Source organism: Phytophthora infestans, genomic scaffold (assembly GCF_000142945.1).
Source record: "Phytophthora infestans T30-4 supercont1.56 genomic scaffold, whole genome shotgun sequence".
Classification (NCBI taxonomy): domain Eukaryota; phylum Oomycota; class Peronosporomycetes; order Peronosporales; family Peronosporaceae; genus Phytophthora; species Phytophthora infestans.
This window is the reverse complement of record NW_003303703.1, coordinates 537,218-557,494: the sequence shown is the minus strand read 5'-3', so window position 1 is coordinate 557,494 and position 20,277 is coordinate 537,218. Positions and strand designations below refer to the sequence as shown.

The following is a 20,277-nucleotide window of genomic DNA, read 5'->3' as shown; positions in this document are numbered from 1 at the left end:
CTCAAGGCACAGGACCGACACGAGAAGCGACTAGAAACCCAAGTGAAGGTAACGTATGAGGAAGGTGAGGCCGTTTGGGTGTATCAGTTTTTTCAGAGCTCGAGTAGGGGAACGCAAGTCGAAGAAGTTGGCGCTCTCTTGGCACGGTCCGTACCGTATTGTCGGCCAAGTCGGGAAGAACGCCTACAAGGTTGCAATTCCCTCCCACCCCAGCAAAGTCGTCACTGTGAACGTGAATCGCCTGAAGCGCTTTCGTGGTCGGTGGAGTCGGCCGTTCGCAGATGATGTGCCGGAAACGTTAGAAGGGAACGCCGGCGACGAGGATGTACCTTTGCAGCTGGAGGATCTACCGGCTACAAGCTTTGTGGAACGCTTATCTATCGGCGGGGAAGAGACCGCGTTCACCGGGGTCTCTTCTCCGATTGTAGATATAGTTGCGAAGAGAGTCGAGAAGAATGAACTGCAGTATTTGGTGCGTACCGCCACGTACGAGACCTTCTGGCTGTCGCGGGCCGCGTTAGCGCCCGATTTTGGCACGCTGATAAGCGCGTTTGAGGAAGCCAATCGTCGACGGAATGGTCTGCCGGAGTTAAGAAAGAGCGCCAGGTTGATCGAGGCTAATGCCGACGTCGACGACGCAGAAATCCTGTTCTAACTGGTCCCCCAGTTAGAGAGAGAGGTGCGACTGACAAGTCGCGCCTCTGGGCGTTTGAAGCTTACCTTCTGACGCTGGGTGTGGTGTATTTGTATTTTTGTATTTTGGAACGCTGGCCAAGAGTTACTCTACCTGGTTCGACTATGGAGGCAGCGATTTTGGAACGGTGGTTTTGGAGGGCGACGACTCTCTTCGAATGTGGATGGCGTAGGCTGGGACTGTCACCGTGGACGTTAACGAGGAGTGCTACGAGTTAGTTTAGCCTTTGGAGGAGGCCGAAGGCTTACAAGCGGCAATATGTTAGTGAGAGTGGGCGTGGGAAGAGAGGCAATGCGTGCAGACGAGAGAACGTCCGATGGAAAACGAATGGAAAGGATGAGAAATGGAACGCTGAAATTAAGTGTTAGCTACGAGTGGAACGATTATGCGTTTTGGAACGCCAAAACTACTTGTGGGCGGACTTGTCGTCGGCTTCGTCTTCTTCATCGGAGCCTTCCTCCTCTTCGTCCTCTGCTTCAGCTTCACCGTCGTCTCCTCCACTGTCGGCGGCTTCATCTTCTTCTTCTGCGGCCTGGACTTCTTCTTCGTCATCTCCGGGAACGGCCGCCTTCTCCTCCTCTTCGTCCGGCTCCTCTTCGAAGTCAGACCAATCTTCGCGGCTGCGTTCCTTGCTGGACGGGAGTCGAGTCGTAGGGAGCTCGTAAGAGCCTTCCGCGATTTTAGGCGTCAGCTTGTCCTGGAGCTTCTTGATCTCCAAGTTGATGACCAACGACTTCCAAGGTTCCTCAGTCCTGGCGCCCGACCACGACGCTTTCGGCTTCATATTGGACATCAGGTCCCGGCGAACGCGCACCAGAGCTTTGAGCGAAAGCCGGTTTGGCTCGTCCGCTGTCGGGTTCAACGCGTCTGTCGTCTCCAAGATGGAACGCAGATTGTCGTAGCCATACGCGTCAATCTTGGCTGGGTCCAGAGCGTTCTCCACCGTGGCTTGGTACCTGGCGTGGTCGTGACTCTCCAAGTACGTCAAACTTTGGGCGCGGTGCCCCACGTAGGTAGAGCCTTCGCGGTTGGAATGCCCAGGCTGCCCGCCCAGCCAAAACATCTCGAACTGTTGCTTCAACTTCTCGAGAAAGGCGTAAAACCCCCAAGTCTCGATACAGAAGCTTGTGAAGGCGAGACGGGCCCGAACGGCGCGATATTTCCACTTGCGACGAAGATTCACGGGTTGTCCGGACTCGAGGAGCGCGTGGAACGCCCACCCCCAGAAGGCGCGACGGTGGGCCATCCAAAACCGCCAGTGTGCGCGATAGACGTGCCGGAACTCGCGTGGGTCGTACCAGAACGGACGACCTGTCCAGGGGAACGCCAAGCACCACGGCTTCTTCCCGGCCGCCTCCGCTTTGACGAGAACTGCTGCGATCGCCTTGAGCACGACCATCGGAGCTTCGGCGTTTGCTTCCATTAGCTTTCCGTACTCGGACGACGGTAACGGGAACGCCTTCTTGCCCTTGTCAGAGGAGCGCTGCTTCTTTGGAGGCGGCTTGACTTCAGAAGAGTCGCTGCTGGCCTTTCGCTTCGACGATTTTGCCGACGACTTCTTGGACGGCTTCTTCGCAGATGACTTTTCCGATGACTTCGTGGGCGGCTTCTTGGAGGAAGAGGCTGACTTCTTGCCCGACGAGGGTTTCGCGGTCGACGCCGCCGAAGACACGGCAGGCGCTGTGACCGGAACGCTGGTTCCAGTCGGTGTTGGTACTACGACGACAGTGCCCGACAGTGACGCTCCCGCCTTGCCGTCTATGACGTCCTCTGCAAGCTGGTCCAACGACAGGAGGCCAGTTGAAAGGCCGTTGCCGCCCAGGTGAGATCGCATCTCGGCCCAGAACTGTTGCTTCAGCGTCTTGGTGTCCTCTCCGGGCGTGCCGTGTTCGTCTCTGTCGAAAGCTTCCTCCAGGAAGACACGCATGTGCGCCTTCTCCTTTGCAGTAAGGCGGGACGAAATCGGCGTTGTGCTGGATACGAGGGGAAACGGAAACTGAAAGGTTTCACGGACCCCGACATTAGTGGCTGGTAAAGGACACGTGCGTGAGACGTTTCCTGGGAACGGGCGCTGATGGGGTACGCTCGACAGTTTCCGACTCGGAAGAATCTGACGCCATCTAGGACGTCTCTCTAACGGGTCGAACGTACGAGGTCCCAACGGTTCTTTCATTCGAAGATTTGCAAGATGACGGCGAGCTGGTCGCCGTGGGGCACGCTAACGGGTTGGGCACTGGCTGCCGGCAACGACAGCGAGGTAACGCTATTGAGAGGTGCCGTGCTAGGAGTAGTTGGCTGGGTTGTGACTACGCCACTACGCCGAGTCGCGTGGGCTTTTGCGGATAGTATGCTGGAGGCGTGTTCGTCTGCGTATTTCTTTGTCTACACGTGCGGTGACCGGTACTTGAAGACGGTCCGGGGTGAAGAAGCCCTGGTGCTACCTCCGCGTGCGTATGTTTGGGCACTGGTGAAACTCTCGTTCCTGATACCTATCGCGGTCCTACGGGACTATAAAGCTCGGTTCGGCATCGTGGGACGCCTAGTGCTGAAATAGAACGAGGCACTCTATCACACTTGCTGCGTATTTATTCCCGACGCCCTGAAAGTAAACTGGAACGCTAAGTTTCGATATTTACGGGCCATTTATGAAGCCACGATCGCGGGTTTGGAGCGTGCGAGTGATTTTGTGATTGGTTTTTACCTGTTGGTGTCGCTGCTACTGGCCGCAGTAATTTACATGCCTCGGCTGGCGTATGAAGGTGTCGAAGGCGTGTTGTGTGGATGAATGGGTGTCGCTTTGCTGGTGCTACTAATGGATATCTACTGGGATTTTCTGAGTGAATGTGTCTTTTGGAACGCTGCTGTTGTCTCTATCGGCGCCTACAGCCATGCTCGACGCCTGTATAGCAAGTCTCGATCGAGTGAAGTAACTAGTCAAGATGTTAAGCGCGATTGGGATGGTCTGGCCCGGCGGATGGCGCGCCGAGAAGAGAGAGAACGTGCCAGTGTCGTGCGATTACGGGGAGTGTGTGACAGCGGAGTGAATTCGAGGGACGAAGCCCTGGAAGGTGGCGCTCCCGTTGACAAGGATTTCTCTGTCCCTTCGTCTTCGAATGTCGCCTCCAGTGGAACGCTCACGGGAGGCGTTCCCATTCGTCATCCGGCCGGTACCGTGCAGCCTGGCTCGGGCGAATCTGCTCGGCGAGGGCACCGAGTCGAAGTCGGGGAGAATTGTCACGGTATACGGCTGGATGAGGGACTCGACCTTCTCGCCGAATGCATTCAGAAGCTCAACGCGTTTCAGGTGAAGCGCACCACGTCTAACCAACTGGGTCATTCACCTCCGACGTCGGCGTTCCCGGCATAAAAAGGAACACCTGTCGATGGCTGATCTCAAGACCTGCAGTGAGCCTCCACGTAAAAGGATCTGTAGAGCGGTAGGGAGCTGCTCTCTCTCGTGGACGTCGAGGAGAGCAGCTCAGTCGTGTTTTTCCTCTTTACCTCACAAGTAACTGAGAAGACAAGCAATACATTTGTTTTACGTTTATTACGTTAAAAGTTCCTACGGTCGGTCTGCAAGATACACGACCCCGATCAAGGAGGAATACCGCGACACACTATTGGCTGACCAAACGTGTTTGTTGGATTTTTTTTTAATCAAAACAAGCGAGCTTACACAAGAAGATTTAGTGAATTGAGAGAGCCCCGAGATCAGTACATCTGCTGCATTTGTGATAAATTACTTTATTTTGCCACTGACGTGTGATAGGAGTTGGCCGAAATCGTCTGCGAACCTAATGAAATATATATGATTTCACGATGGTGCGAGCTTAATATGCCAGATTAACGGCATTTGTGATAACGACGTCATCACACATTATTGCGACCTTTCACAATTAAAAGAGCAAAATGTCGCGCAGGCAAAAGCGAGACGCTGAGTACTCAGCTTCAGTGGCTCAGTGGCTCCAGTCAAAGAGGACGAAGATAAGCACCAAACCTACATATCAGTCGAAGGGGAACGCCATGACGGCATGACTGGCCTTGCACTTCCCGCAGACAATCGACAGTACCACGAAGAAGATGCTCATTCCGCTCTCTAAAGAAGCTATTCTCGTTTTGTTTGGGCATATCTGTAGTCCTGCTCACATGTGTGGCCGCGATAACGTGGGTGCACAAGATGCATAAAGTCTTTCCCTTTCGGCGTCGTGTATTTGGGGCTATCGCAGTGCTCTTGTGGACGTCTATCGCGCACAACTTATTGTGTTGGACCCCCTAATTGACACAGAGCTCCGCCGGGCTCTCGAGGGTTACGAGAAGGTCATAAATGATCGAAAGAATCGGGGTCTGATGAAAATCAATGAAGGGAAACGTCAACTAAAAGATTCCGGATTTGAACTCCTGGCTCTAAAACTAATAAAACTTGAGCCTGTAAAAAAAGGTCAAGCCTGGTCGACGGTGTTATTTGGCTGGATTTTTTTGTTCTCATGTGGAATTTAATGAGCCGGGCGGATTCGATTAATACAATCATGCTCCAACATATAGAGTGGTCTGAGGATTGCTTAATTGTCGAGGAGCAAGGTCATAAGGGAGATCAGACTGGAGCAGAAAAGTTTGGCAAGCATGTATACTCCAACCCCTACACCCCATCGCAATGCCCTGTTCTCGCGCTCGCTGTGCTACTATTTTGCTGCCCTGAACGCGGTAAGGGAGGCAAACAACAGCTTTTCCTGGGAAGTGACTCAAAGGATCACTTTGGCGGCTTGTAACGTCGTGTAATCAAGTCTTTAAGCATGGAAGAATTTTGTGTACTGGGCTGTATACCGGAGGACATCGGCACCCACAGTCTGCGCAAAGGCAGTAGCTCGTGCAGTATGCGCTTGGGCAAGTAAGTGGGCCAACCCCGTCTCGGTCTACTTGCGTATGGGCCAAAGCCTGGGAAAGCTGAAAGACAGATACATTCATTTTGGAGAGGGAGCTGATCAACTATGTGGAAGCATGATAACAGGACTGCTATTCGATTCAGAGTGCTTTGGGGTATTGCCTCTACATTTTCCTCCCGAAATGATGTTAATAATGACGATAGATTACCGAAATGAAATTGTGAGTGGCTACAGTAACTATCCACGCGGTTTACAGTCGGCTTTCCATTTTCGATAGCGTCACTCATCCACCACGAACGCTATCTCCGAGTCACGCTATCGTCGTCACATCCAATATTTAAAGCAAGAGTATTTCCGCTTCTCGACGACCAGCGTGGTGTGACGATTCTTGCAATTGGGACGTCACCGGTGTGCGGCCTAAAGGCGACCGGAATTCCCGCACATCTCGCGGTAGCAAAGCAAGTGAAAGAGCTAAGAGATGATGTCGCCACCCCTCATAAAAAATCAAGAGTATTAAGTCCGAAATTGTCGTAAAACTACCAAATCAAGTTGCCGTTCAAGTTTTACTGAAATGCGGCAGCATTTTGTCGCTAACGGGGCTGCTTCAATTTGGCTGCGCGATCTGGCTACCCGGACGAGCGATTTACGGTCCACAATGGCTACAGAGTTTTGCAACCTTATCAACGATGTAACGGGCCTGGGGTGTCCGCTACTTTCTTACACGTAGTGATGAGGAAGCGTTCAAGGCCAGTGATACTGAAACCAAGTACTTAGTCTGAAGGAAAATCAACTCTGTTTTTATTTAGGTCCAGGGCGGCTTGCCCTGACCACTCAAATACACGTCAACTCCTTATTGGTTGATTATGGGTCTGGCTCCCCATATTTCAACCAATAGGTTGGCGGCAGTTCAGCACACGAGTAGCGTGTGTACACGCTACTCGTGTGCTGCTGCACCTACTTTTGTAGTGCAAATCTACCTACTTATGTAATGGTGTGAACCACTACAAAGAACCTTTAAAACTACCTACATATGTAGCTTGGGAGTGACCATTACATCACCCCCCCCTCTAAAGACAGCAATCACCTAACGTGGGTGCACTTCGGAGAGCAATCAGGAAAAACTGGGAGATGGCGGAGAAGAGAACGCTTGTGAACTTGACCAGCGGAAGCTCCTGCGAAGCCCAGGAGCAGCACAATACAACTTGCGCGGATGAGAACAACATGGCGCAGCAAACGTGGGCGGCGAACCAGACAGGAAGCGGAACAACGCGGACGGCTCCAGCGTCGGCGACGACGCTGAACAGTGGGTGGACCGCTCATATCGCACCTGAGAGCGTGAGGCGACTTGGGGTTCGGCCCGGCGTAACGAACGAGGATATGAAACCGTGGGCGCTGTACGACTTGTCCGGGGCGGTGACCCCGAACGCGCTGGACACCATGCAGGACCACTTTCGGCGCTTTAGGCGTCTCCGGAACAAAACACTCGACGGCGCGTCGTACGAAGCTTTGCAGAGATCATGGTGTGCATTCATCCGGCGGTGGAATCGGATGCAAGAGGCTGGAGAAAGTATCGTCGGCTGGCTCGGTAATCGTGAAGCCCTACAAGCCGAGCATTCACTCGGTGATCTGCGCCTGAAAGGCTGCGACGACGCTTGGACCGAAGACCGTTTGTGCTATGTCAACGTACGCGAAAGTTGCAGTTCGTGTGACATCGGGCGACGCCCGACGCAAGTTGAGTGGGATCAGCATATTGTAGAGTATCCGCTCATGCCGACCGAACACGCTTGGATCGAGACGTATAAGCTCTCACTCTCCGAGTTCACCCAGGCGGCTATTCGCGGCGGAGCCCGTCTCCGGCGCATTCGACGCGTCGTCGGGCGCGTAGTCGATCGCGTTCTCGATCGCCGCGAGGTCGCTCGCGGCCGCGTTTGACTCAAGGCTGAAATCGTAGTCGTGAAAGCAGGTTGAAACCCTATCCATCGTACCTTACACTTCCGCGCGGCGGGAGCCGCGTGTTGAACCGACGACTTGGTCGAGTGACGCGCGCGGGGAGGATCTTCGTGATCAACAATACGGTCCACGATCCAGCACGTGTCTCCATTCGAGTCAACGATGGGCGGAGGACCGTCACGGTGGAATTTGACGCGACCTAGTTGACCAGGCCGACGTTGAGAAGGCGCTACACACTTCTCGGGACGCACAGGAGGAGGCCGAGCGGGCGGCTGAGAGCTCTCGGAACGCCAAGGCGACGGCGAGTAGTCTGCGGCAGTCGAATCGTGAGCTCTTGCAGCGACTGCGTAGTCTGGAGGCGCAGGTGTTTGGCGGACCGAGGGGTGGAGCTCTTCCGCGCGAGCGGGGAACAGGGACAGATAGGACGCTGGCTCGACAGGCTCGTCGCGAGGGCCGCTTAAGGCATGCTCCTGTTCCGCTTCCGGGATCATCGCGGGAAGATACTTCTTAAGTCGCCCGACGTAGAACGTCGGATGTAGTCGTAGCGACGTAGGAACGTCTAGCATGTAGGCATCACCCATAACTCGTAGTACTTTGAATGACCCAATGTAGCGCGGCGCGAGTTTGCTCGCGCCTAGGTTCGTAATAGCAGAGGTACGAATTCCATCCGTTAAGAGTAATACACGCTCACCAATCTTGAATTAACTTGTGTTCTTGCGGCCACGTTTGTCAGCCTTTTCCTTCTGCTTGTCAACCGCGAGTTGTAGCGCGTCACGGACGAATCGAGTAATCGATTGGCAATGAAGGACAAAGTCGGTTACCGCTGCCTTGTCAGCGGGTCGCGCTGGAGGTTTCAGCGCGTAGTTAGCCACAGTCGTGTGTGGCTGTGCTGGAGTGATCAGCGTTCGGTGTATCCGGTCACCTAACGGCGACGACGTGGATTGCGCGGGTGCGAGGATCTTCTTCGACTGTAAACGCGTCACCGCGTTGATGTCTACTGCAGGAGAAGCTGAACTCGTAGACGGCAGAACCGTTGTCTCACCGGAAACCGGTGGTTGGACCAGTACCGGAACCGGTTGGGCAGGGTTATCGCATTCCTCCCCTCCAGAGTGAAGCCATCAGACGCCGTGGGTTGGCCCACAGCAAGTTGTGCGGGGACACGTGGATAACGCGCGTTGTTGAAGAAGAACGGAGTCAATCCCGTCGACGCGTGTTCGGCATTGCTGAGTGCAAACTCCGCAAGAGGCAGGAAGGAACTCCAGTTCTCGAAGGACGGGGCGTAACTGCGCAGAACATCTTCTAGCACGCGGTTGACGCGCTCACTTTGCCCATCAGTCTCCGGGTGCGCCGCCGTCGACATGAGGGGTTTGGTGCCCAGGAGGTCGAAGAGTTTCGTCCAAAACGCCGATGTGAATCGGGGATCGCGGTCAGAGACGATTGATTCAGGAAGACCGTGGTGTCGGAAGACAGCGTCGACAAAGTGCACCGCGGTATCGGCCGCGGTGATTGAGCCAGGAACCGGAACGAGATGGCACATCTTGCTAAATCGATCCACGAAGACCAGAACACCAGTACGACCGTCAGTATCGGGTGGGAGACCGAATATGAAGTCCATTGACAAAGAGCGCCACGCCTCTGTCGCCAGAGGGAGAGAACGCAGCGGGGCCTCCGATGACGGTGACGGTTTAACACGTTGACAAGTTGCGCAGGAGCGGACCCACTTGCGCACCCACTTGTATAAGTGAGGCCAGTAGAAGTCGCGGGATACCGCCGCGAAAGTCTTCTTACGGCTCAAATGACCACCCACTGGAGCGTCATGGAATTCGTGTATAATTTTTGCGCGTAGATCGGGATCGTTGGGGACAACGACGCGAGGAGCATCGAATCGGTCGATACTGTACATCAGTAGATCACCGTCAAGTTGGTATCTGTGAATCTGGTCGCGCGTGGAGCGGCTCAGTGTCTTTAGCGTGGCATCACTTGGTGTGCGAAGGTGTTCCAGGATACCGGCATATATCGAGTCATCTCGATAGGCGGCAGAGATCTCTTCCCGCAGGGGAAGTATTGGAGATACCGCCGTCATCAGGTTCACACCTGCAGCCACACATGTGGCGCAGTCCAATTCGTCGTCGTCCGCGTCTTCAAGTGACTGACGACCCAAATCTCGGCGTGGATCGTAATCGGGGCGCCGAGATAGGGCATCCGCAAGGATGTTATTCTTGCCTGGCTTGTAGTGAACGACGAAGTTGTACTCGGAGAAGAATGACAGCCATCGTGCCATGCACTGAGAGAGATGAGGGCTCTTCGTCGCTGTCCGCAGCGACGCGTGATCTGTGTAGATCGCAAATGTCTGCTCACCGAGTAAGTACACTCTGAATTTGATCAGTGCGTAGCGCATCGCAAGGAGTTCCTTGTCGTGGACCGGATAATTCTTCTCAGCGGGCTTCATCTGTCTGGATTGGTAGCTCACGACGCGTTCGCGACCTTCGTCGTCGAACTGCATCAGTGCACAGCCGATGGCGAAGTCGCTCGCGTCGCAAACAACGTGGAATGGCTTTGAATCATCTGGAAGCGCCAGGATTGGGGCCTCCGCCAAGCTTTTCTTCACTGCATTAAAGGCTGACTGATGTTCGGGAGTCCACGACCACGTGATGGCGTACTTCAGCAATGAAGACAATGGCTGGATCAGACCAGCGTAATTTTTCGTGTACTTGTGGAGATAATTTGCGAGGCCAAGCCACTGACGCAATTCAGTCTGATTCTGCGGCGTGGGCCACGCACAGATGGACGAGACCTTCTCAGGATCCGCTCGGACACCATTTTTGCTCACATAACAGCCAAGCACCGGAATCTCCGGGGCACAGAAGATACACTTCTTCAAGTTCGCGTACAGTTTGTTTTCGCGCATGACTTGGAACACTTGTCGTAAGCGATTCAAGTGAACTTCTGTGGCGCTGAGATCGCCCTCAGCGCGGCTGTGAACGAAGATGTCAGCGAAGTAGCTCGGAGCGATAGAACGTGGGAAACCATGGGATTGAACGTGGCTGGTGCGTTTTTCAAATCCTGCGGCATGACAAGCCACTCTCACAGCATCCCGCTGGGAGTGCTCATCGCTGAGTCGCATCAAGATCTGAGAGAAGCCATCGGTCAGGTCGATGGCGCAGAAAATAACACTGCGGCCCATGGTGTCAAGTACCATATCCTTCCGAGGGATCGGAGTTTGTGCTGGGATGGTGGCGTCGTTTAGCTTGTTAAAAGCGTGAACAATGCGCCAACCACCCGTGGCCTTCTTCACGCAGAACGTCGGACTCGAGTGTGGAGAGGTACTCTCGCGCACGTGACTCGCTTTGCGGCGGCTCTCGAAGAAGTCGTCAATGGCTTTAACTTGATCGCGTGGGAGGGGCCACTGTCGCGTCACACAGTACTTGGAACCCGGCGTGAGATCAATCTCATGGCGAATGCCTCTGTCAGCAGGGAGATCAACTGGAATCTTGTCGGGAAAAACATCCGCGAACTCGCGGACGGTGTCGTATACTGGATTGATCGAGTCGCGGGGTGACTCCCACGACTGGACAGAGAAGCGCTCTTCGCGCGCCGATTTCGGCTTAGCGTTCTTTGGACGAAGTGGAAGATTGTCGGTAGCGACCGTGTGGATCTCTTCCGCCGAGGCAGACTCGGTGATCAAGCAGACCTGCTCGATGTCTCCTGACTTCAGATCGCGCAGAAAATGCTTCCAGGAAAGACCCGGAAGGCGTGTGATGGAAGAAGCTTCGCGAGGTGGGCTCTCAATGTCAAGTGTGCGTGAGCGAACGGCGCCTCCTTCCACGCGTTCCAGGACGTGTATTGACTCATTCACTGCGATATCGGCGATGGGCTGACCACGTCGCTTAAGACGGCGTCGCTTGGATTTCTTCTTGTGGCGTCTCGAACCGCTGCTCGAGACAGAAGACTCGCTATCGCTGGACGAGGGATCACCCCCCTCTAGACACGGAAGGGCACCATCAATCGTGTCGGTAGTGCGCGGGAGCTCTCGGTGCTCGACCGCGCCATCGACTGGAGAGAGCCCCTGCTCGATCGCCGTCGTAGCCGGTGGGAGTGTCAACTGCTCGACCACCGCTGTGGATGACGGGAGCTCCAACTGCTCGACCGCCGAATCGCGCTGTGGGAACCTCTGCTCAACCGCTAGTGTGTTATGCGGGAATCCATGCTCAACCGCCTTGGTGTGTTGCGGGAACTCATGCTCGACCGCCTTGTTGCGTGACGGGAACCCATGCTCGACAGTCGTGTTGCGTGACGGGAACTCATGCTCGACAGTCGTGTTGCGTGACGGGAACGCATGCTCGACCGCCGTGTTACGTGGGGGGAGCCCATGCTCGACCGCCGTGTTGCGTGACGGGAACCCATGCTCGACAGTCGTGTTGCGTGACGGGAACTCATGCTCGACCGCCGTGTTACGTGGCGGGAACCCATGCTCGACCGCCGTGTTACGTGGCGGGAACCCATGCTCGACCGCCTGATCGGATTGCGGGAGCCCCTGCTCTACCGCCAAAGTGTTAACAACCTCGCTTCGCAGCGAGGGGTTTTGCGCAACAGCGCTCATCTCAATCACGAGGAAGTCGTCGTTGCTGCGGAAGCCGTCGAATGTGTACGGCAACGTGATCTCGCGCCGCGCAACGCGGCGTGGCATTCCGTCAGCAAGTTTGACGACGACCTGACCTCAACTATTACGGACTGCGATCTCTCTTGGAAGCATCGATAAGCACGATTCGCGAAAGAAGTTTTTCGACGCTCCTGAGTCCAGGAGTGTGCGAAGTGGTCGCCGGGTGCCGGCGACATGAAGACTGACGATGCTCAGCCTCGAGTCGCCCGACGTGGTGGTGGCATATAAGTGTGCGTGAAGCACAGGAGGGCTAGAAGGTTGGGTAGCCACCGGGGGACCCGGACCTCTATTCCAGCCAGTAGGGCGCCCCGCACCTACTGGCCCTGACCGTTTTTTGACTGAGCGGCAGGTGAGACTTCGGCGGTGTGCGCGAGTACTGGCGCTGGCGCATGGCATTCCGCCGCGCGATGACCGATCTTCCGGCAGCGGAAGCAAGTGAGCGGGCGATTAGGACGGCCGTTGGGCCCACGAGAAGTCAACTGACGGTGACTATTCGACGCGTCAATCGCGTCGATCTCCATGGGCTCGGGGGCTGACTCACGAGCTGCCGTAGACATCGCGCGCGCGTAAGACGCCGCCACAACATAGTCTTCGCGTAATGCGAGGGCGAAAGTTTCCTCGAGAGAGGAAGGTTCCGCTCGGGTCAGGCAGTACCGTGTCATGCCTTCACGCATGCCGAATACGAATACATGGACCTGCGATGCTGTGTCAATCGGATTTGTCACGATGCATGACGCGAGGTGGCGAGTCTTTTGAACGTAGTCGCGCATAGTCATTTTACCTTGACGAAGGGCGAAGAACTCGGCACGCACGCGGGACTCGTCTTGAGGCGGCTCGAGCGCGAGCCTGAGATCTTTTTGGAGAGACTCCAGAGTGGGGAATGCGTCGTGATCAGCGACAAGTTTACCAAGGGCCCATTCCTTGGCCTCCCCGGACAACCGGGACAATAAGAATTGACCTTTGTCCCTTGCGCTTCGATCATTCTCGAAGCAATCGCGATGTTGATCTCGCGAAACCACCGGTTCAGCGGGAGGCAATTCGCCCCTTCACCGGAGTAGGTAGACGTCTCTAGCTTCACGACATCATTTTTCGAGGAACGCGCGAAGTTGTTGCTCGCCGATTCGCATCGGCTAGCTCGCGTTCCATGAACTCTTGGGCTGCTTGGCGTTGTTGGTCGGACGTCGCTGAGCTCAACAGCGACGCGATTACAGCCTCACCAGACACCGCCGCGAGGCGGTGAAGGGCTTCCCACTCGACACGAGTGAGATGAGGGAAAGCAGCCTGTTCCAGGGTCGGCCCTGGAGTTTCAGACGTCATACCTTGGCCCATCGTGAACTTGGTCATGGGAAGGACTACAAAGTGCTACCAGGTGTAACGGGCCTGGGGTGTCCGCTACTTGCTTACACGTAGTGATGAGGAAGCGTACAAGTCCAGTGATACTGAAACCAAATACTTAGTCTGAAGGAAAATCAGCTCTGTTTTTATTTAGGTCCAGGGCGGCTTGCCCTGGCCACTCAAATACACGTCAACTCCTTATTGGTTGATTATGGGCCTGGCTCCCCATATTTCAACCAATAGGGTGGCGGCAGTTCAGCACACGAGTAGCGTGTGTACACGCTACTCGTGTGCTGCTGCACCTACTTTTGTAATGCAAATCTACATACTTATGTAATGGTGTGAACCACTACAAATAACCTATAAAACTACCTACATATGTAACTTGGGAGGGCCCATTACAAACGATCTGCAATTTGGTAAGTCTGCTACTACCAGCAACAGTATTGCGAGTGAACAGCAATCAGACTGACGTTCATGGCCGTGGAATGATGGTAAGCTTGATCATGCTGCTCCAATAGGCTGGGAGTTTCCAGCACGAGCGAATGTTAAAACTATGTGGAACCTCTGGTTTGTTTGTGGTCTTTGCGCCAAGATTTGTCCATACAGACAGCTAAGTAAGCAGCACGATATTAGTCCAGCTCATCGAATGAGACACTCACGCGTTAGTATTGCGATGGAGTACCTGGAGCAGCTTGCGAAGGAAACCACAACACTACCAGCTGAAGTGACTAGAATCTCCGACCTTCTCATCCCCACTGCCGACAAGGTGTTTAATGCTGCCTTCTCTGCAATGATGTCAAACCTTTACGCGACAATACCTAAAAGAGCGGAGGAATTATCTTGCGGGATGCTTTTCAATCGACTTTGTACCTATCGTAAAAAAAACAGCAAAAGCGCTAACATGAATAGCTAATTCCATACCCATAACATCTGACCAATTAAAGCATGGGATACTATCGTGATCTGATTCCTATCACAAAGGCCGTCATTACATACATTACATGCTTGTCAGTGCAAATATAATTATTAAAGTACGGCATTCCTTATGTAGTCTACTCAATAATGACAATAGAAATACCCAGAACATGACACTCTAAACTTTGTACTATTGTAGTTGATGAGCCCAAGTGCAAGATTAAACCTGATTAATTTACCGAAGATCTCTGAAATTTATTTCAGAGCCTTATCTCAAAATTTCCACACGGAGATCTATTTTTTGGCAAATCCGGATTTTTGCATACTTAAGTATTCGTTTCTCCAGCTCTTGAAGCGGAAGGGCTGATTTAGCAAGGCAGATGCTGCGGCTGTGAAGCAGGCGCCGGAGATACATCACTACATGAAAATAAACCTTCACAACGTGGTATTAGATTGTATCTACCTACTGGAATCGCTAACATTGAAAACGAAAAAAGCAATAAATTTTAGAGCTTCTTCGTACGACCCATTGTTTTCCTGCTAAGCTATGGGCAGCCATAATATCGTTGTCATTACCGCAGGGATATCTCATAGCGCATGGACATCTCATAAAGTACATTTTGAGTTAGCCAATAAAATAAGCCCGAGGCACGAGATAACAGTATTATATCTTATATAGCACACACGATTTACAGTAAAATTCCAATTATATAGATCAAATTTCCTCAGCCAGTCACTCAGGATCGCAATCGATACCAACAATCTCATTTTCATTTTGCTAGCGGCGTGATGGAACGAACAGGACGCCCACGCAAGACAGGAGGCAGCGGCGCAAAGTTAAAGCAGTACGAGCGGGTTGGTGTAACTTATTAGTATAAGTTGCGCGCTCTGAAATATTTAGATACATCAACAATGGCGGCTACGATAGCAGAATTTTTTTCCAACTAGCAATTCTAACTCGAAACGACGGCAGGTATACGCTTGGAAGAAGCTGAGAGCTGTTATAGAGGCCAATGTTGCTGGTGGCTCTCGTTATCATCAGCGCAACCGCACCCTCGGCATGGGTGCTACGCTGTCAACGGAAGTAGAGAAGCAATTGGTGGGGTGGATAAACGAGTTGAGAGCCGATGGTGTGCCTGTGACGAGCATGATGCTCAAGCTGCAAGCCCAGGAGCTTTACAGGACCAGCGGACCACGCAATGGTCCGTTCAAGGCCTCTGGAGCTGGGGAAAACATTTTCTGCGCCGCCACAAGCTCTCTATTCGCCGCCGAACCCGAGAAGGGCAGTCTACACTGGCCGACGCAGAGCAGAAGGTGGAGGAGTTCAGCAACCAAGTGCGTCTCAAGATGGATGAGCACGGTGTTACTGCTGTTTACAACGCTGACCAGACCGATATGTAACAAATATTTACAACCCGTGAGACGTGGAAATAACATTATCTGCTAGGGGTCAATTATGAGTGTGTGCCTACCTCTACAATCACTACTCGCAGGGCCAAAACGGTATGGGTGAAGTGTGCAGGGAAAAGCAAAGAGCGGGTGACTGCAAAGCTGTTGGCCACAAGCGACGGCTCAAAACGAGAGCCTTTCCTCGTTTTCAAGACTCGACCATCGACCAAGCCCGATGTTGCGAGGGAGAACAAAGTGATGCGACACGGTTTTGGGCGCAGACAATGGGGCGAGGTTCACCTGCTTCAACAAGGTGTCCATATCTACGGCAATGCCGCTGGGTGGTGGAACAGTGAGCTCTCTATTGAGCTTCTGTCTATACACTTCGGACAGCGACCGAACATGCACGTGTTCTTCTGCTCTGGGATGACTTTTTGGGGCATTGCCGACAAGATGTATTAATCTTTGCTCGTCTCCTCAATGTCGTGCTAATGAAGGTGCCTCCTGGATACACTTACGCGTGCCGGCCGGCAGACGTAGCATGGAACAAGTCACTCAAGGATTTTATAAGGAGGTAGTGGGTCGAGGGTTTATTAGAACAAGTTCCAGCGGCATCTGCTGGACGCACTACTTAAAAGATGTCACCACCAACACGATTGAATATGGTTCGCTGGAAGACATGCGCGTGGGCATCTCTCGCTTATACTTCAATCACTGGCGGTTTTAAGAAGGCAAAGCTAGCGATCATCACAGCGCTGATGCTACCACATCCGACACCACACGCACCATCAGCATCAGACTTGGGCCCACTCGTCAGGCTACTACTGCTAAGCAACGTCGCGCTACAAGCTGTTGATCCAGCAAAGGACATCGACTATAACGAGCTCGATTGCGAAGAAGATGGTGCCGAGGGCGACCGCTTGGCTCAAAACGACGCTTCTTAGCTGACACACGCGACCAAGAGACTACCGGGAGGAATCGAACCTCCATCCTCCCACATGGGAACTTTTGTAGTAGGTCTTCACTGGACCTGCACAGACCATCAGCAGAACCGTTAAAGCTTGAATACACGTTGTAGATATCGAAGAAGATCTCGTAGCGTACCATCTTGTGTTGGACGGGGATTTAACCATTGTTATGGCGGCAGCCCTCTTAGAACACACAGTCCACCCTCAATTCTCTTCGCGGTCAATCCAACACTGAATAGCTTGGCGAGAAGGCGGCCAAAAATGTCGGCCAGCCAATGCATGTCTATCGACATTTCCAGTGGAGGGACTGTTTACTGGATGTTTAACGGATGTAAATGAAAATGTGCACGATTGGAATGCCCATATGATGGGTGAAAAGTCGTGTACACTGACTGCTGTGCTCTTTGAAATGTCCCCTGCGATAATCGCAGAAAGAAAAGGATATGATAATTATGTCTATTGTTTTTATAATAAATCTCCATGGTGATGTAAAAAAAGGTTTTACCCAGAAAACAAAAAGAAACATCACAATTCACGTCTCTATCCATGACTTGCTAAAGAGCGTACCTGCCCACATTAATATTATCTTAGTATTCGCCTTCCAGAACTTTCGAGTCTGCTAGGGTCCCTTGTCGCGAGTCGCCCTGGAACGGGACGCTTGCGCTGATCAACGGTAGCGATCATGAGACGTGGGGGGGGGGTAACACGTAGTAATCCAGGTCTACACAAATACCATAATTTATAATATAAAGCCAAATACATTAAGTCAACTCGGGGTTTCCAGGCAGCATTCAAGACTGACCAAACTAACCTCGCCAACAATGTCATCCGTACCGTAGCTCTACTCAGTCGAATCCCACGTCAGTACATCCTTGGGTACACTGTTGTCGGTGGCGTCCCTCCCTTCGCTTCACTGTCCTTCGCATCCGCTCCAGTATTGCCGTCGTCCGTCCTAAGGACCTTGCACATCGCCGTGACGACAGGTAGTGCCTCAGCCATAACTGCACCTCCGACGACGTAATCAGCAAGTAGAGTAGTTTCCTTTCCGGATACGACGGGGTCAGGCCCCAATTCGGACAATACAATCAAACAATGTCAGAGCTAATTCGGGCGACGCTCATCCCCTTGCCGTACGACTTCAAGTGGCGGGTCGCAGGTCACTCCAGAGGGGGAACGGGAGCCGTGCCCAGGATGGTTGTTACCGGTCTCACTCGAGACATCCTCCCCGACTGAATCTCGACGCTCTCGTCGAGTTCGCCTAACAAGGCCTTCCTTTTCCGAATTTCCCATCTTAGCTCGCAAAGCACGGCGTTCAGCTTGTATCCTCCATCCGCTTGCCAGAATGCCTCGCGAAGACGGCCAGCTTGCTCTCGCTCCTCCATGTCACGAATCAAACCGTCCTAGCAGGCTTGGGTCACAGCAAGCGGTGAATGTCTTATCGACGTATACTCGTACAAATACCACACATGGCTAACCACGCCTAGTGTAATGGGCCAGGTATTTACTCCGCTACTTGCTTACACTATAGTGTTGAGGAAGCTCGCAATAGGACGACTGAGTCTTAGGTTTAAGGAAAAATCAACTTTGACTTTATTTTAGGACCAAGGCCACAGCCCTGGCCACTCAAATACACGTTATAGTCTAATTGGCTAATAATGGGTCTGGCTCCCCATATATCAGCCAATGGCATGACAGCATTTCAGCACACGCTAGTCGTGTGCTGATGCACCTACTTATGTAAAGAAATCTACCTACTTATGTAATGGAGGGGCCCATTACACCTAGCACCAGGACGCCCCCAACGAGTAGTACGACTCCACAGTTGACGACGACCCCACCAAACTCCACAACACCTTCATTACTCGTGAACTTGTAATTCACCGTTAAGACCACTACCTCTGGCCACCCTAAACAAACACCTTCGACGATCTCGTACAGGAGCAAGCCACCATAGAAGTAGCGTAGACGGTCAGCGTCACCACGACCCACTGGACACGCACAACGAACCGCACACGAGCCCACGTCCTTTGGATCTCAACACCAGAACCGTACCAATACTTCACTGTCGTCTTCCACGCCAACGTCACCGCCTCAGGTAAAAACACACACCAGTACACATACAAGGCGTCCAACCACTTGTACAATAGACGCCCTAGACCGTCTAAGTGTTCTTTCCTCGCAGCGAGCGCGACCATAGAAGTAGCCAGTACGGCCTCATAGGTCTTCCACCATTTCGTCTTCCAGAGCTAATCTTGGACGGCAGGGCTGCGCACATAGCTGCGATAGCGCAAAAGTCGAAGGCTTAACATTTTAGCCCGCTTGAATACGAAGTAATTGCCCGAAGAGAAAAGCCGACGCACCATACTTCTGAGAGGTTCGGAGCCGGTCCAAGCCAAGATACCACTCGCTACAGCGAACAACACCCACACATGCCTGAGAACTAGTCCCACTCAAAAATTACACGTCGCTACGACAGCGTCTCGACCTTACGCCACACTATATCTTGCGTAGTCCATCGCCAGTCTCGACAACCGAGGAATGCATCCATCGCACCCACGGTCCAACCGTTCTTCATTGTCCCTAACCGTCAGTCCAATTTACTTGACTGTGCATCAGCCAAGCGACCGTCCCTTGGTCAAGTCACATCACATCACCATCAAAATGGTGACTTCTTATCGCTGACCATTACGTCCGCCATCATAATCGCAATTCCCTGTCGCGCCACAGGGGGAAGGCTTCTTAAAGGTCATTCCGCAAGTAGCACTCAATCCCTCACGCCGCAATCATCAAGTCGTCGAAGAAGTCAAGAACGACGCCAGCGGTCGAAGACCAACTCCGCTCTGCTCTCGCCTCGACGACGACGACATGGAGGCAGATGACGCCGCCCCTCTTCACTTCCTGATCGATATCTAGAGCCGCCTCCAAGCCGTTCTAGCTTCCAACAGTCAATCCGTCGGGCTCGGCGCCCTTGACTGCCTGGTCCTCCAGCTCCTCGCTGACGACACTTCGCAGGCCCCTTAGGAGAGCGCTGTCGTCATCCTACCTCCCCCAGAAAGCATGTCCGCCGTCCAGGTCCGAGAGCACTCCGTCTGCCAAGCACTGGTCACCCAAACTCGTTCCAAGCGACCCAGCTCGCGTACACCCCTCAAGCCACCTCCAGCCAAGATACAGCGCACGTCCAAGAAGGCAAAATCCAAGCCCGCTTCTCGTTTGATCTCCCCTCCGGCGTAGACACCACCATCGAGCGCGACCTGGAGCGCCTCATAAAGATATGGAGGAACAGGGTAAGATGCCGCCACGTATGGTCGCCCCATGGAAGGCCTACCGCGTCTGAAACGACACCAAGCACCACCCCGAGCTTCACCGGAAGAAATGGTGCTTCTGGATGCGATTTCGGCTTTAGGTCCTACCCCAAGCGCTGTATCCGCCGACGGACAACACTGCGGCTCACCGCAAGCTGAAGGCAAGCGCGCCTTAAGCTCG

At 53.3% G+C, this 20,277-nt stretch overlaps 2 protein-coding genes across 2 annotated transcripts; both read left to right on the top strand.

Annotated features, from left to right (window-relative positions):
* Positions 1 to 2,882: 2,882 nt before the first annotated feature.
* Positions 2,883 to 4,061, top strand: PITG_17821 (uncharacterized protein; the record flags this gene model as incomplete). Its single annotated transcript, XM_002896611.1, has 2 exons — positions 2,883 to 3,145; positions 3,731 to 4,061. 2 exons carry the CDS (start codon positions 2,883 to 2,885, stop codon positions 4,059 to 4,061), a joined length of 594 nt encoding a protein of 197 aa, XP_002896657.1.
* Positions 4,062 to 15,226: 11,165 nt separating this feature from the next.
* Positions 15,227 to 16,770, top strand: PITG_17820 (uncharacterized protein; the record flags this gene model as incomplete). Its single annotated transcript, XM_002896610.1, has 4 exons — positions 15,227 to 15,292; positions 15,411 to 15,772; positions 15,931 to 16,178; positions 16,568 to 16,770. 4 exons carry the CDS (start codon positions 15,227 to 15,229, stop codon positions 16,768 to 16,770), a joined length of 879 nt encoding a protein of 292 aa, XP_002896656.1.
* Between the last annotated feature and the right edge of the window lie 3,507 nt (positions 16,771 to 20,277).